At 40.7% G+C, this 13,745-nt stretch overlaps 1 protein-coding gene across 2 annotated transcripts in view; it reads right to left on the reverse strand.

Moving 5' to 3' along the window:
• HOMER1 (homer scaffolding protein 1) overlaps positions 1-13,745 on the reverse strand; it is a 116,628-nt gene that overhangs the window by 54,267 nt on the left and 48,616 nt on the right. For both annotated transcript variants that reach the window (XM_015427364.1, XM_015427363.1), the window contains 3 exons: positions 11,691-11,822; positions 7,457-7,549; positions 2,570-2,712 (listed from right to left, as the gene is read on the reverse strand). In XM_015427364.1, the coding sequence (XP_015282850.1) occupies positions 2,570-2,712; positions 7,457-7,549; positions 11,691-11,822 (368 nt within the window). The remainder of the gene's footprint in view (positions 1-2,569; positions 2,713-7,456; positions 7,550-11,690; positions 11,823-13,745) is intronic.

A 13,745-nucleotide genomic window follows, 5' to 3' on the forward strand; every position in this document is an offset into this window, starting at 1 on the left:
GGCTTAGACTTTGAGCCCCTTTTTAGGCTTCGTAGGCTTTTCTTTGGTGCCTTTGCCCTGCTTCCGGATCTTGGAAGGTACGGCATTATGTGACCCCTGCTTCCGGATCTTGGAAGGTACGGGGCTGTCGCAGATCAATACCGACCGTTTCGGTGTCGATGCATCGATAGCGACCGTTGACGTCAAAGCTCCCGAAGCGGGGAGAGGGGCATCCGAAGGCGGAGTAGACATCGAAGCATGCCCAGACATCTCCAAAGGAGAGGAAGACTGTGGGGAAAGAGCCTTCTCCATGAGCGCCAAGTGCAACTGAGCAGCTCTATTTTTTCGAGTTTGGTTCAAAAAACTTTGGCAATGTCGACACGAAGTAACGCGGTGTGACTCCCCTAGGCACAATAAACAACACGAATGTCCGTCAGAGGGGGAAATCTTCAGTCCACAGGACTTACACCGCTTGAAGAAACCCCAACGCACGGCCATAGGCCGGCGGAGAAGAAAAACAATTCAAAGTTGAACCCGAAAGAAAAATACTCTAAACTAAGAGAAAATTTAAAGAAAAAAGGCTAACTAACACAGAAAAGACAAGGTTAGAGGTAAATACTTAACCGACCGAAGCAAGGCGTCCTACCAGCGCGGCGGTCAGAAAAGAACTGGCGGGATCTGCATGCCCCTCCTTGGTCATGCGTAGTGGAGCCCGGCACGTGACCTGGGAGTGGGTGCGAAAATCCCTTTTGCTAGCTAACGGTACCGAACAAGGTCAGCGCAGGCGCAGTCTATTCCCAAGGGTGTGATGCACAGAGACCACGAAGAAGATCAACAGTTCTTTCAGAACTAGCAGGTGGGAGAACACGGATCCTTGAGTACAACAGTGCATGTAAATGTTCCTATACCCAAGGATGTTTCTAAAGGCACCCAAATGTTTTTAGCAACTCAAAACAAGTCCACCAATTTTGGAATTTTACTAGCACGTCACACTCCAACCACTGTGCAAAAATGGAAGTTGCATAAAATTTACATATAAAACATTTCCAATTCAGCCCTTGTAGGTGAGTACAGAGACTTGCCTGCTTATATTCACATAAAATATCACAATACTGATTTCATATATACTTAAATCACAGAATTGTGAAATATTACACAATATTAATTTTAATAGCTAGTAATGGGGTATTTTCCTATAAAACACATTTGTTGTAAAAATATTTCCTCTGCTGTTCAAGAACTCTGAAAATCTCATTTGCATTTCTATGAGGCTAGCAAAATCTATTTTAGATTTTAAAGTTTTTTTATTGTCTGTTTTCTTTATAGCCCAAAAGCAAAAAATCCACACACACTCTCTCCTCAGATTTATCTCTGATAATTTTTGAAGTAAATGTTTGCTATTTGCTTGTTAGAAAGAAGTGCAAAATCTGAAGCTTTTAATAGAGCCTGCTTTTTATGTAAATAGCCCTTTGCATGCCGTGACTCCATCATTTCAAGGCTGCAACTTAGCAAAGTCACTCGTTTTAAGAAGATAATAAAAACATTTAAAGCAATTCTATTAAAGTCTCAGGCTTTTAAAATATTGCTTCCCTTGAACATGAATAAAGTGCTTTTACTAAAATATTTTGTTTTCAATAGTGATACCTTGAACCTCAAGAGTAGTTCTGTTCACCTTTGTGTTTAGTTTTTTTAAAAATAATAATGATGCACGTACTCCCCTCAGGTTTATTTGGAACAGGCTGATGCAAGCCATTTTTTCTTTTAAAAAACATAGACAATAGCCCATGTTTTTCTAAGCCCATTCCAAAATTTTGCTGCAGTCCTGATCACATCGCCAGGAGAAAGGCTCTGCCTGAATGCCTACTCTTCCAAACCTCCAGATTTGCCTGTAAGTATTCTAAACCAGGAGCTTGTGCCTCACCACCTCTTTTTGTAATGCCTAAGCTGGCAGCAGCTGCAACTACAGTGGTGATGACCAGAAAGGGGTCAATCTACAAGGCCTCTATTCCTCCCTGTTACCTGGAATGCTGAAACTATGTATTCCAGGAGGTAAGAACTCTAGGATATGTAGTCACAGCAGGTGCCCTGGAAATTACATGTACCATGCATCTGAGACACTGACAGTGTTGCATGCACAAGGGTTTCTGGTATATATAGTGCTATAAGTAGTTTCTAGGGTAGCTGGTGGTCAGGTGACATATGCCAGAGCTCTCTTCTAGCTGGTGCACACTCAGAAGTTCCATTAATTTTCGAAGCCATAAAAATCATATTCTGAATCATGTAATAATAAATACTACCAACATCACTAAAAACACTAAAGTTCAGATTCACAAAGAGAAAAAACATACGCTGGTGGAGTATAGCTTGCTGATTTTGCTGCAGCAGTTCCTACTTTTAGGAGACAAGCAGCATTAGGCAGTGGGAACTGGTCCAGTAAAATGGTAAGCAAAATTAACTGCACACATGTCTCTCCTCACCCACCATACACTTGTCCCATACAGCACGCATTAAGTCTTGTTGAATTTTATATTTTAAAAAATGGGAGAAAGGGTCCTTTCACTTAATAAGGATGTGTGAATGGAATCTGTACCTATGCGCAAATGGCAAAGCATTCTGGGTGGGTTCAGCCCTTGGTTCTGAGTTTTGGGTCACTTCTGGAGTTGTTCTTTCATCATCTGTCCCATTAATGCTCTCAGGCGTAAGAGGGGATTGAATATCACCTCCTGCGGATTCCTTAAAGAAAGAAGGTAATGGTTACACATTGATTTTTGTGCACAATATATACTCAACAGATAAAACTTCTGAGTACAGCAGTGCAATAATACATTACAACTACCATATGTTTAGTGGGGGTAAGAAAAATTGGACAAACACTGGACCTTAAGTTAAAAATCATCAAGCTCTAATTTGACCTTTCTGGGCAAGATAATAGAGAGCATGGTTGCAGAACAACTCCAGGTCTATCTGACTGACTCATCCACTCTAGACCCCTATCAGTGTGGTTTCAGGATGACTTATGGGACAGAGATAGCACTGGTGAATTTAGTTGAAGATCTCTGGAGTTTGACAAGGGTGGTAATTCTCTGTTGCTCTTACTGGATTTATCACTGGCCTTTGATCCTGTGGATGCTGCTATCTTGTTGAGGTGTTTGGAGGAAGAAGTAGGGATTGAGGGATTGTTTTGGACTGGTTTAAGTTGTTCCTTATGAACAGGACTTAGAGGGTTGCTTAGAGGGTTGTAATTCTCTGTTGCTCTTACTGGATTTATCACTGGCCTTTGATCCTGTGAACGCTGCTATCTTGTTGAGGTGTTTGGAGGAAGAAGTAGGGATTGAGGGATTGTTTTGGACTGGTTTAAGTTGTTCCTTATGAACAGGACTTAGAGGGTTGCTTAGAGGGTTGTAATTCTCTGTTGCTCTTACTGGATTTATCACTGGCCTTTGATCCTGTGAACGCTGCTATCTTGTTGAGGTGTTTGGAGGAAGAAGTAGGGATGGAGGGATTGTTTTGGACTGGTTTAAGTTGTTCCTTATGAACAGGATTTAGAGGGTTGCTGTTGGGAGACCAGTTGTCATCAGTGTGGGACTGGTTCTGTGGGGCTTCACAAGGCTTACTCCTGACAAGACAGAGGTGCATTGGGTAAACAGAAAGGCAGACTAGGACTTGAGATCTCTTCTGTCTTGGATGGGGTCACACTCCCCTTGAAAAGTCAGGTTCACAGCCTGGAAGTGCTGCTTGACACAGCATTCACCTTAGAAAATCAGGAGACTGCTGGGGTTAGGACTGCTTTCGCCCAGTTTCAGCTGGTGTGCCAATTGCACTCGTTCCTAGCTCTGTCTGATCTAAACTCAGTTATCCATTAGTTACATCTAGAATGGGCTATCCCCTGAAGAGCTTTCAAAAGCTGCAGTTATTACAGAATGCTACCGCTAGGTTGCTGGTCAGTGCCAGCTACTGGATATTACAGCAATTACGCTGGCTTCCTGAGCCCAATTCAAGATGCGGTTTTTGACCTTTAAAGCCCTACATGGCTTGGGTCCAAGGTATTTGAAGGATTGTCTTCTCCCATATGTTCCTGCCAGGGCAGCATTTTATTAATTTTAGATCTTCTTCCTACTGACAGTTTTACATTATTTTAAATCAGTCATTTTATATATTTTTTGCATTTTATTAGATTTTACTGCCATTTATATTGTAAGCTACCTTGAGTTCCTGAAATGTAGAAAGGTGGCTAATAAGTGTTTATTTAAATAAAATAAATTTATTATTGGGAGTTAAGCAGAACATGTATATCACACCCATTCTGCAGTCATTCCATTGGTAACTGAGGTTCAGTTCTAGGTACTGGTTATCACCTACAAAGTCCTTAATGCTGTGTCCCTACATACCTACAGGACTGCCTTCCCTGATATGTTCTACCATGACCACTCATCTTAGCAAAGACTTCTGCAGCTGCTGTTCTGCAAACAAGAAAGATTGGCAACTGCTCATACACACGCATTATTGGCTGGCGGCCTCCTTATGAATGGGGGTAACTCTTGTATCTTTTTCAATATTTTATAATCCACTTTGAGCCGCAGCAAGAATGGCGGACTATAAATACGTGAATAAACAGAGAAGACATCTAAGAGTGTTGTCTTCTACTTGTAGCTTTCGGTTGGAGACATTCAAGAACACAGCCTATATTTTAATAGCAGGTCATAAGTATCTTCTAGTTGCAACGACTGAAGGGTTACACTACAACAGTGTGGCTGAAGTACTCAAAGGTATTTAGAAAGTAGATGGGGGAAATAATTGGGGTGATCTTTTATAATATTCATTTTACATATTTAATAGCTTCCTCCAAGCACGATTACTATTAAGCTGCCAGTGCCACAAGACTTCTGTGGAATACTGCACAAAGCTGACAGATATAAGAACATAATAGACCATTTCAAGAGACTACATTAATGTATTAGGAAAATGCAAACTCAACAGCAGTAACTAATTGTACCCACTAACAATAATACCAGAGAATGCACTGCTGTGAGTTCCAGTTAGGGTATACAATCCCACATTCTTCAGTCTCCATTTTGTCAAAACTCTGATAGAGAAAAAAGGTGTGATGTTTTCCACATATCAGGTGAACTTAAAATACTAACAATACCAATTGTGGTCTTGTTCATACTTTGTTTTTTAGCACTTGATAGATCTGGTGTTATAGAGAAGGAGGTAATGGATGTCGGATGTTAATTTTACACAGTGGCAAAAACCTTAGAACAAGTCTGGTTTTCTGACATTTTTCTTCTACTTGAACAGTGTCCATGTGGACTTTTGCCCTTGGAAAGTACTTGCCGTTTACACTTCAGAGGTGCTGTTTTTAGTTGATTGTTCCCTGTTTCTTTTTTACCGGAGGAAGGGACCCATGGCACATGTGTGAGTATACAAATATAGCACAAGGAGCAGCTATGTGACACTGCCAGCCAGAAGAAATTAGGCTGACATCATCAGCAAGGGGGGAAGCATCAAGTAAGGCCATGACGAAAAGCAGAAGGCCAAAGCTGGCTGAGGGGGATGCAAACCACTGGGAGATCACATGACACAGAATAAATATGTATGAGGTGCACTCCAGTATGTTAACAATTAAAATGGTCTACCACTGTATAAACATCTCTCAGATTACACTATGATTTGTATAATATAGACAGGACCAGGAATAAAAGATAAGAAAGAAAAGCAACTGGCCAGGGGTCCATGGAAAGTGATAGCACCGTTTTAAAAATAGGAAAGGTGAAAATTGAGGAGTTCAGAAGAAATGGGGCCCTGGCTAAGACCCTGTAACACATGAGACTGCCTTATACGGAATCAGACCACTGGTTCATCAAGGTCTGTCTCATCTACTCTGACTGGCAGTGGCTTTCCAGTGTCTCCAGCACAGCCACATCAATTACTATCTGAGCTTTTTAAGCGGAGATGCTGGGGACTAAATGTGGGACCTTCAGCATACAAAAGCAGGTCTTCCACTGAACTATAGTCAGAAATTTAGGTAGTGGGATGAGAGAAGCATTATCACTTTTAGGACAAATGCAGCAAAGCAAGATATTAACATGTTAGAAGACATGTTAAGTAGTATCAAACAGGTGCAGACTTGTAGTAATTCAATTAGTATAAAATGTGTGAGCATGTGTAAGGGCAGAGTCAAATCAGTGCTGCTGCAGAGTAAACCAGATACAATTATTTGGGGAAAGATACATAAAATGGCTTGCCCTCTCTAGTAATAAAAGTTTTACAAGTCTGGAATTCAAATAGACATGTGGAAGATATTCCAGGCTCCCATTCAGTAAACTAAAAACACATATTTAACATTTGTTGGAAGTTCTATAACAGAAGAAACATGGATTTCACAATATCTGTTTGGAACAAACACCTCACCTGTCTTTAACAAAGAAAATTCTTCACAATACTATCTCAGCTGTCACACAAATATGCAAAAGAAAGCCCTAAGATTTAATCCTAGAGACCTGTGAGGCTGCAAGATGCAGAACAATTGATTAAATGCAAATAATTGCAGGATTCTGCTCACAGAATGGATAATCTCTTCCTTCTCGTCTTCTGCAGCCTGCCCCCATTACCATCCAAGAGAGGCTTCCGCAGCAACCCTCCTTGCACTAACTGAAGTATCTTCTGCTTCCATAAGAGCTTCGCTGGATCTAATCTGCTGAATCCTTGATTTGGTAAGAGCCCAAACCTTAAGAGGCATGTACACACAACATGTAAATTATTTATTTAATAAAATATTTATATTCCTCCTTTTCTAATGGTTCAAGGCAGCTTTAAATAAGAGTATGGATTTCTCTGTAGGGCTCCAGTGCAAAAAGCTCTGGGTGTTATACACCATAAAACCACATTCACTCACTCTCATTACTCCTATAGAATGCAGCTTAAATCACAGCAATCTGAGGGCTACAAACACTCCTACTACCCAGATCCATTCCCCAAGGATTGTGAGCCTACAGTTTATACCGTGCTATGCAAAGACCATGTCAAGCATGGGACTATACAGAAGTCTGCTGCAAAGTGACAGAAGACTTCCATTATTCACAGAAAAAAAGAGACCAGTCACCCAGACAACTATGTGGAAGGATCTGGCCAGAGCAAATGGACAGATGTGGGGTAGATGTCGAGGAGGGAGTGCTAGGACTCGTAAGTATTGCAGCTTTATCCTAAGGGAAGGCCAGTGTATGGCAGTCCAATTAGTTCCTTCCTATTCTCACCCTTCCTCTGTGAGGCTACCTCACATTTATGCATCAATGCCTGCAACCCCTCCCACTGTCTTGGAACTTTCCCTTCCTCCTGAATGGAGTATGCTAATGAAGGATGGGAGGGACCCTCTGCTATCAAAGCCTCCATCTGTAATAGCTGAATCATGCCTACTGTAGAATATGCTGGTTACATTCAGAATGCAATCTGAACAAAGTTTTAGGTAGAGCAAACGCACCTGTGAGGGTGTACTTGTTAATTCCATCTTTTCTTGAGATTTCTCTTTAGCTAGTCTTGCAGCTTCCTTAAATTCCTGAAATTTTTCTGCAAACTGAAGACAAAGATTACATAAATTATAATCTGTATATAAAAATGTCTATTGATTGCTCTGTCCTTCATGATATGTTGGCCAAAGAAAACACAGTTATGCCCAGGCTTTCTCATCTTCAACACTGACTAGAACCAATGGCAGAGACTGCTTCTGAAAATCATTCCTGAGGTGATTGTGCTCTCACAGATTTACCACTGTCTACCAATTGTCTACCACTGGCATTCTGTTTGCAAACTGCAGCGTGACAAAATTGCTCTGGATTATGAATGGCTGATGAGAAAGCAAACGAACACTGTTACACACTAGCTTGTTTTAATGGAGTTGGTTGGCTTTTTATTGCCTTGTTTAATGGCTTTGTTTTATTATCTAGTTGTAAGCTGCCTACAGTAGGTCTTTGGCAAGGCAGCATATAAATTTTCAAAACAAATGAACAAAATCTATAATTATTTTTATTCACTTCATTTATACCCCCCCTCTCTCCCAATGGGGACCCCCCAAAGCAGCTTACATCATTCTCTTCTCCTCCATTTTATCCTCATAACCCCACCACTACGAGGTGGATGAGGCTGAGAGTTTGTGGCTGGCCCAAGGTCACCCAGCAAGTTCCCATGGTATAGCAAGAATGCAAACCTGGGTACCTCTGAATCTCAGTTCAACATACTAACCATTATATCACACAACTGCTGATTCCCCCCCCCCCATTTTTACTTTATAGATAAAAACCACTTATATGGATCAGATGCAGTATACTAGTTACACAGAACCAGAGCCTGTGGTACTAGAGGCCAACCTTGTATTGATTAGGGGGCAGCTGCTTTGCTGTTCAACGTACACTCGAATGCTGCTGGTTTTCTGAGCTACTGATAAGATAGGATGGGTTTCTACCTCTAAGCATGGCACTGAGATTGCTATGAAAACTTGTACCAACTGGCCCAATAATCTTTTTCTTCATCCTTCCTACCCTAGTGATCATCAGTTCTCAAGCACAGCTTACTAGCCATTTATTGAGAGCAAGATCCTCCCCCTGACAGTATTTCCTAATCTTATACCACAATCATAGGTGAACAGTCTTTCTCTTCTGAATATACAGAGTTCCTCAGTTCTTTATGTATGTTATCTGGAGAGGAAAAAGTTTTGCAAGTGTACAGGATTTAGTGTAAGATTATTAATCCTTACATCTCTACTTGTAGCACATTATTCACACTCAAGAAATAAGAGAGAAGATGAGATCTGCAGGGTTCAATTGAGACTACTGAAAGGGAGGAAGGAAATATTCTTTAACTTATTTAATATAAACCCAACTTGCTTGCCTCTGCCTATCTGTGAATTTATCCAGTATACACTTAGTCATCCTCACTGGGAAAGTGACCCTTTGTAATTTGCCAGCCTTGTCATTTTGGCTTCCCAGTTTTCAGTTCTTGCTTGAACTTGCTTTGCCATGTGTTAGTATTGCCTGGGTATCTATGCTGCTCCACAAAAGCATCTGCTATGGTGATTCTGACAGGCAGACAGTTTAAATGGAGTTTTAGAGAGATCTGAATTCAAATTCCATAACCTAGATCAACTGCATACCTCTCCAGGAAGGCTGCATGTTCTGGCAGTTCCAGACTACATACAAGAAGTTGAACACATCGCCTGGCTAGATTTCCAGCATACAGAGACTTGTCCATGTATTTAATACACCCTGAATATTTTTGTTTCATTTCGCTGCAAACACAGGTCAGCTGGTGCTCTTTCATTGCAAGACAGTATACCTAACCAAGCATTCAGTACCCTTTTCACAGATCTGATCTGCTAATTAAGGGTGTGCAGTACTGATCTTCTGTCCTCCGTCAGTTTCATCCTAGGACCACATTGGAAATAGCACAGAAGTGGAGTTACATCCTTTGCCAAAGAACAAGAAGGAGAGTTCACATCTACTGGTAATGGGGAGTTTACAAGAAACACTACTGAGCTATGTGTAGCCTGAAAAGTGTGGTGGGAGGGAGGGAAGAAAATAAAACAAAGAAAGTGGCCAGAGGAAAATATGACTAAGTACAGAACTCACTCACTTTCTCATTAGGCTGAAGCAGGAAAAAGGAAGGGGGGAATCAAGGTAGTTCTTTTAGGGGGGGAAAGCAGAGCTGTTGAAACAAAAGTGGTAAAAAAAACCTGAGAAGAAAAGGTCTCCCTTCCCTTGGATCAAGCTTAGCAGCATGACTCCCTCCTTCAGGGGAGACAATCTGAATGACAATTTTAGCCTAGAGTTCCAGAATTTTCCAAAATTGTTCCTGCACTGGTGCAGAATCCAGTATAAGGGGCTACACAAAGACCATGAAGAAAAGATAAGGTTTGCAGCTACCTGCCTGACTGTTTGAATGAAAATTTTCTTCCTTGTAGCAGCAACTGACAGCTGAAATTTGTCCCTTAACTCTGCAAAGGAAAATAGTTGCCCTTTATTGTAAAGAGCTGTAAGAAGAACAATACTCTTAGAAAGCCACTTTTACAAAGAGACTAATTTTAAACTACAAAATGAACACAGTTATAAACTTAACTTACTCACAACCCAACAGAGAAGCCATTTACTTCATACCCGGCCATGGCTGAGGTGGGGATGAAAGTGAGCCAAACCAAGCAGACTCCAGACAAATCAGTAGAGGGGCATGAATTCACAGTTCCTTCAGCCTTATTATTTATACCCTTTCTCCCCAATGGGGACCCAAAGAAACTTAAATTATTCTCCTCTCCTCCATTTTAACCTCACAGCAGCCCTGTAAGGTGGGTGAGGCTGAGGGTGTGCGATGGCCCAAACTTCCCCGGCAGAGTGGAGATTCAAACCTATCCCCCAGATCCTGGTCTGACACTATGATCACAACACCTCACTAGCAGATGTTATGATGGACTTCCATTCATGCAAAGAAGGGGCCTACTAACGATATGTGCAATCATTATTGTGTGAAGAAAGCAAAATGTGGATTTTCCATGAGTGTAGAAGTTTCCATTCATGCGAGCCCTGGAAGCTGTAATCACATGGAAAATGCATGCAAGAGAGTAAGTTATTCAAACAATACAGCAGTTGCACGTATTGTGTTCCCTAAATATGCTGTTGGTGGGCTGCTGTTTTGTGTGAATGGAACACTACTGTAGCATCAGCAGAGGGCTTAGGGAAAGTAATGGGTTATGAAACCTGTATTGGTTCAGGCCTAACACACAAGGACACCCCCCCCCCCCCAAGTAATGGTATCTAAGACTGGATAAGAGCACCTTTACATTGGCACAGTTACTGCACACAGAGAAACAGCCACTGGTTGGCCAATAATTCAGGTTTCTCCTCCCCTAGAAAGCTGCCTAAGTTCAAACACAAGCAGTTTTCAGAAGTTTTAATGGACTCTGAATTTCAGCTGAACAAGTGGCTGAGAGTTTGAGTGTATCGTAGTAGCAGTTGTAATGATATTTTAGATAGACTGAAAACTAATTTCAACAGTTAGAATGAGGTACACAGGCAACAGAAAAAAAATCAATCTATTAAAAGAACAAATTTGAGCATGAACACTTATGTGACATTATTCTCCCCAAACCCTCAAATTAATTTACTTTTGCTGATGAACAGAAGGAATACAGTATAAACTTCAGGACTTGCTTAGAGATTCTTTGACCTGTGGGCCACATTTTCTTTCCTAAGAACATACTGCACAACACTTCAGGACCATTTTGAGAGCTTTCAAGGCAGCCCCTAAGCCAGAGGTGTCAAACTCATTTGTTATGGGGGCCGGATGTGACATAAATGTCACTTTGTTAGGCCAGGCCATGGGTGCTATAAAATGTAATGCCAGGTACGGGAGATATAAACTTTATAAAGGGCATAGGCAAACCCAATAGATATAATTGTTTACGCAAAATACAAACATGCTTAAAACATTAACACTCTTACAGTATTTCCTTACAGGATCTCCCTGATGCCCACCCTCCCACTTCCACCGCCCATTACTCATTAGCACTGGGACAGTACACAGGGCCATAATGCACAGCCTCTGTCATCTGGTAATAAAGGTGATGACCAGTTGCTCGTGGGCCGGATAAGAGCCCAGGACGGAACAATTCCAGCTCACGGGCCGTATGTTTGACACCCCTGCCTAAGCAGCTGCACGTTTACTGTACTTACTTTCGAAAGATGATGTTCAGAGGAAAATCCCAAGCCATACACAGTATTTGCTCTGCTATCTGCCCACTGGCCAAACTTCTGTGATGTTTTCGTGAATGTCATGTTGGGCGTGATGGTACTATTTATTATTGCCTATTAAAAAGGAGTTATAGAATGAGCTTAGTAAAACAGAGGGAGTCTATAATAAAGTTCAGTTGCCTAACTAAAGAACCAAATTTTAGGCATCAAGCAGCACTTCAAAGTTAAATGCAAGATAATCATCCCATACATGTGAAATTTTGTGTCCCCTAGCACACTGAAAAAATAGGAAGACTGTATAATACACTGCTGTCAGAAAAAAGGAACTGATATTACATAAATATGTTTAAAACAATAACATTCTGAATATAGACATGTCATAAACATTTTCTTCAAAGCCATTCTTATACATCATGGTATATAATACATTAGAGGATCCTAATGATTGTATCCAATCTGCTGTAGAAAGTTCTAATGCATATATTGCGATAATGTTCTACAACAATACGAAATGTACACTGCTCAATCAGAGAAAGAATAGCTGACAGAATTGTGACGCTACACAAAGTTACTTGTTTGGATGCAAGAATGAACAACTTTTTTCAAGTATTCTTTTAATCACAGTAGCAAGTAGATATTATAAAATGGATGCAAGAGGAAAAGGCATCTATACAATGAGGGCTTTTTCTTTAGAGTTTAAGAATCCACTGAGAGCCAGTTTGGTGTAGTGGTTAAGTGTGCGGACTCTAATCTGGGAGAACTGGGTTTGATTCCCCACTCCTCCACTTGCACCTGCTGATGTGACCTTGGTTCAGTCACAAGCTCTGGCACAGCTGTCCTTGAAAAAGAGCAGTTTGTGTCAGAGTTCTCTCAGCCCCACCCACCTTACAGGGTGACTGTTGTGGGGAGGGGAAGGGAAAGGAGTTTGTAAGTCGCTCTGAACTCCAAGTGAAGGGCGGGGTATAAATCCGATCTCTTCTCTTCTTCTTCTAGTATTCAGTTAGAAGAAAGAAGTATCTGTTCAAGAGATGCATTATGAAACAAAAGTGTCCACAGACTTGTGCAACTGATACAGAGATGTTATAAAAGGATACCCACTCACAGTGTGCAGAGCACCTATCTCCTAATCAGCTCATGTGATACTTCCTGCAACTTCAGTCAACCATAAATGAAGAACAAAAGATTGGGAACTAAGGGACATAGACAGCAGACCAAGAAATGGGAAATTGCTGCTAACACCTTTACCTTGTGTTTTTTTTGGTAAACAAATTTTATTTTCTCAGGAATACAACATATAAAATTAAATCATTTCATTCTATCAATTGTCTACCCCATTCCCAATTCCTCCCCTCCCTCCGGTGGCTTCCCGCAATGCTTCCCCCCCTGCTCCAAATTACTTCATATCATCAACTATATCAATTTCTTATCGTTACAGTCTAAAGATAACATCATTTGACTTAATATTGATCTAAACATATTAAGTTTTGTTTCACATCCCAGTTCTTTTCCAGATATATTTTAAAGTCACTCCATTCTTGAAAAAACGCATCATCTTCTTTGTTGTTCAATTTCTTCGTAATTTTGTCCATCTCTGCCATGAACAGAACTTTTTGTATCCAGTCTTCAATTTCTGGCACTTTCTCTGTTTTCCAAAATTGTGCATAAATCATTCTCGCTGTTGTAATTAAGTACCAGAATAAAGTCTTTTTAGTCGTATTGACTTCTTCCATTTTCAGTCCCAAAAGCAGAATTTCCGGCACCTTTTTGAAAGAGCATTTCAGTATTTTTTGCATTTCTTTGTGGACTTTTGTCCAATAGTCTACAGCTTTCTCGCAAGTCCACCACATATGGTAAAATGAGCCTTCATGACTCTTACATTTCCAACATTTGTTTGACATATTCTGCTTCATATTTGCAATTTTTTTTCGGAGTCATGTACCACCTATACATCATTTTATAACAATTCTCTCTAACATTGGTACAAGGCGATATCTTAATAGAATTTTTCCACAAATATTCCCAGGTTTCAATCAAAAT

The sequence above is a fragment of the Gekko japonicus genome, unplaced genomic scaffold (assembly GCF_001447785.1).
Source record: "Gekko japonicus isolate JY-2015 unplaced genomic scaffold, Gekko_japonicus_V1.1 scaffold2042, whole genome shotgun sequence".
NCBI lineage: Eukaryota > Metazoa > Chordata > Lepidosauria > Squamata > Gekkonidae > Gekko > Gekko japonicus.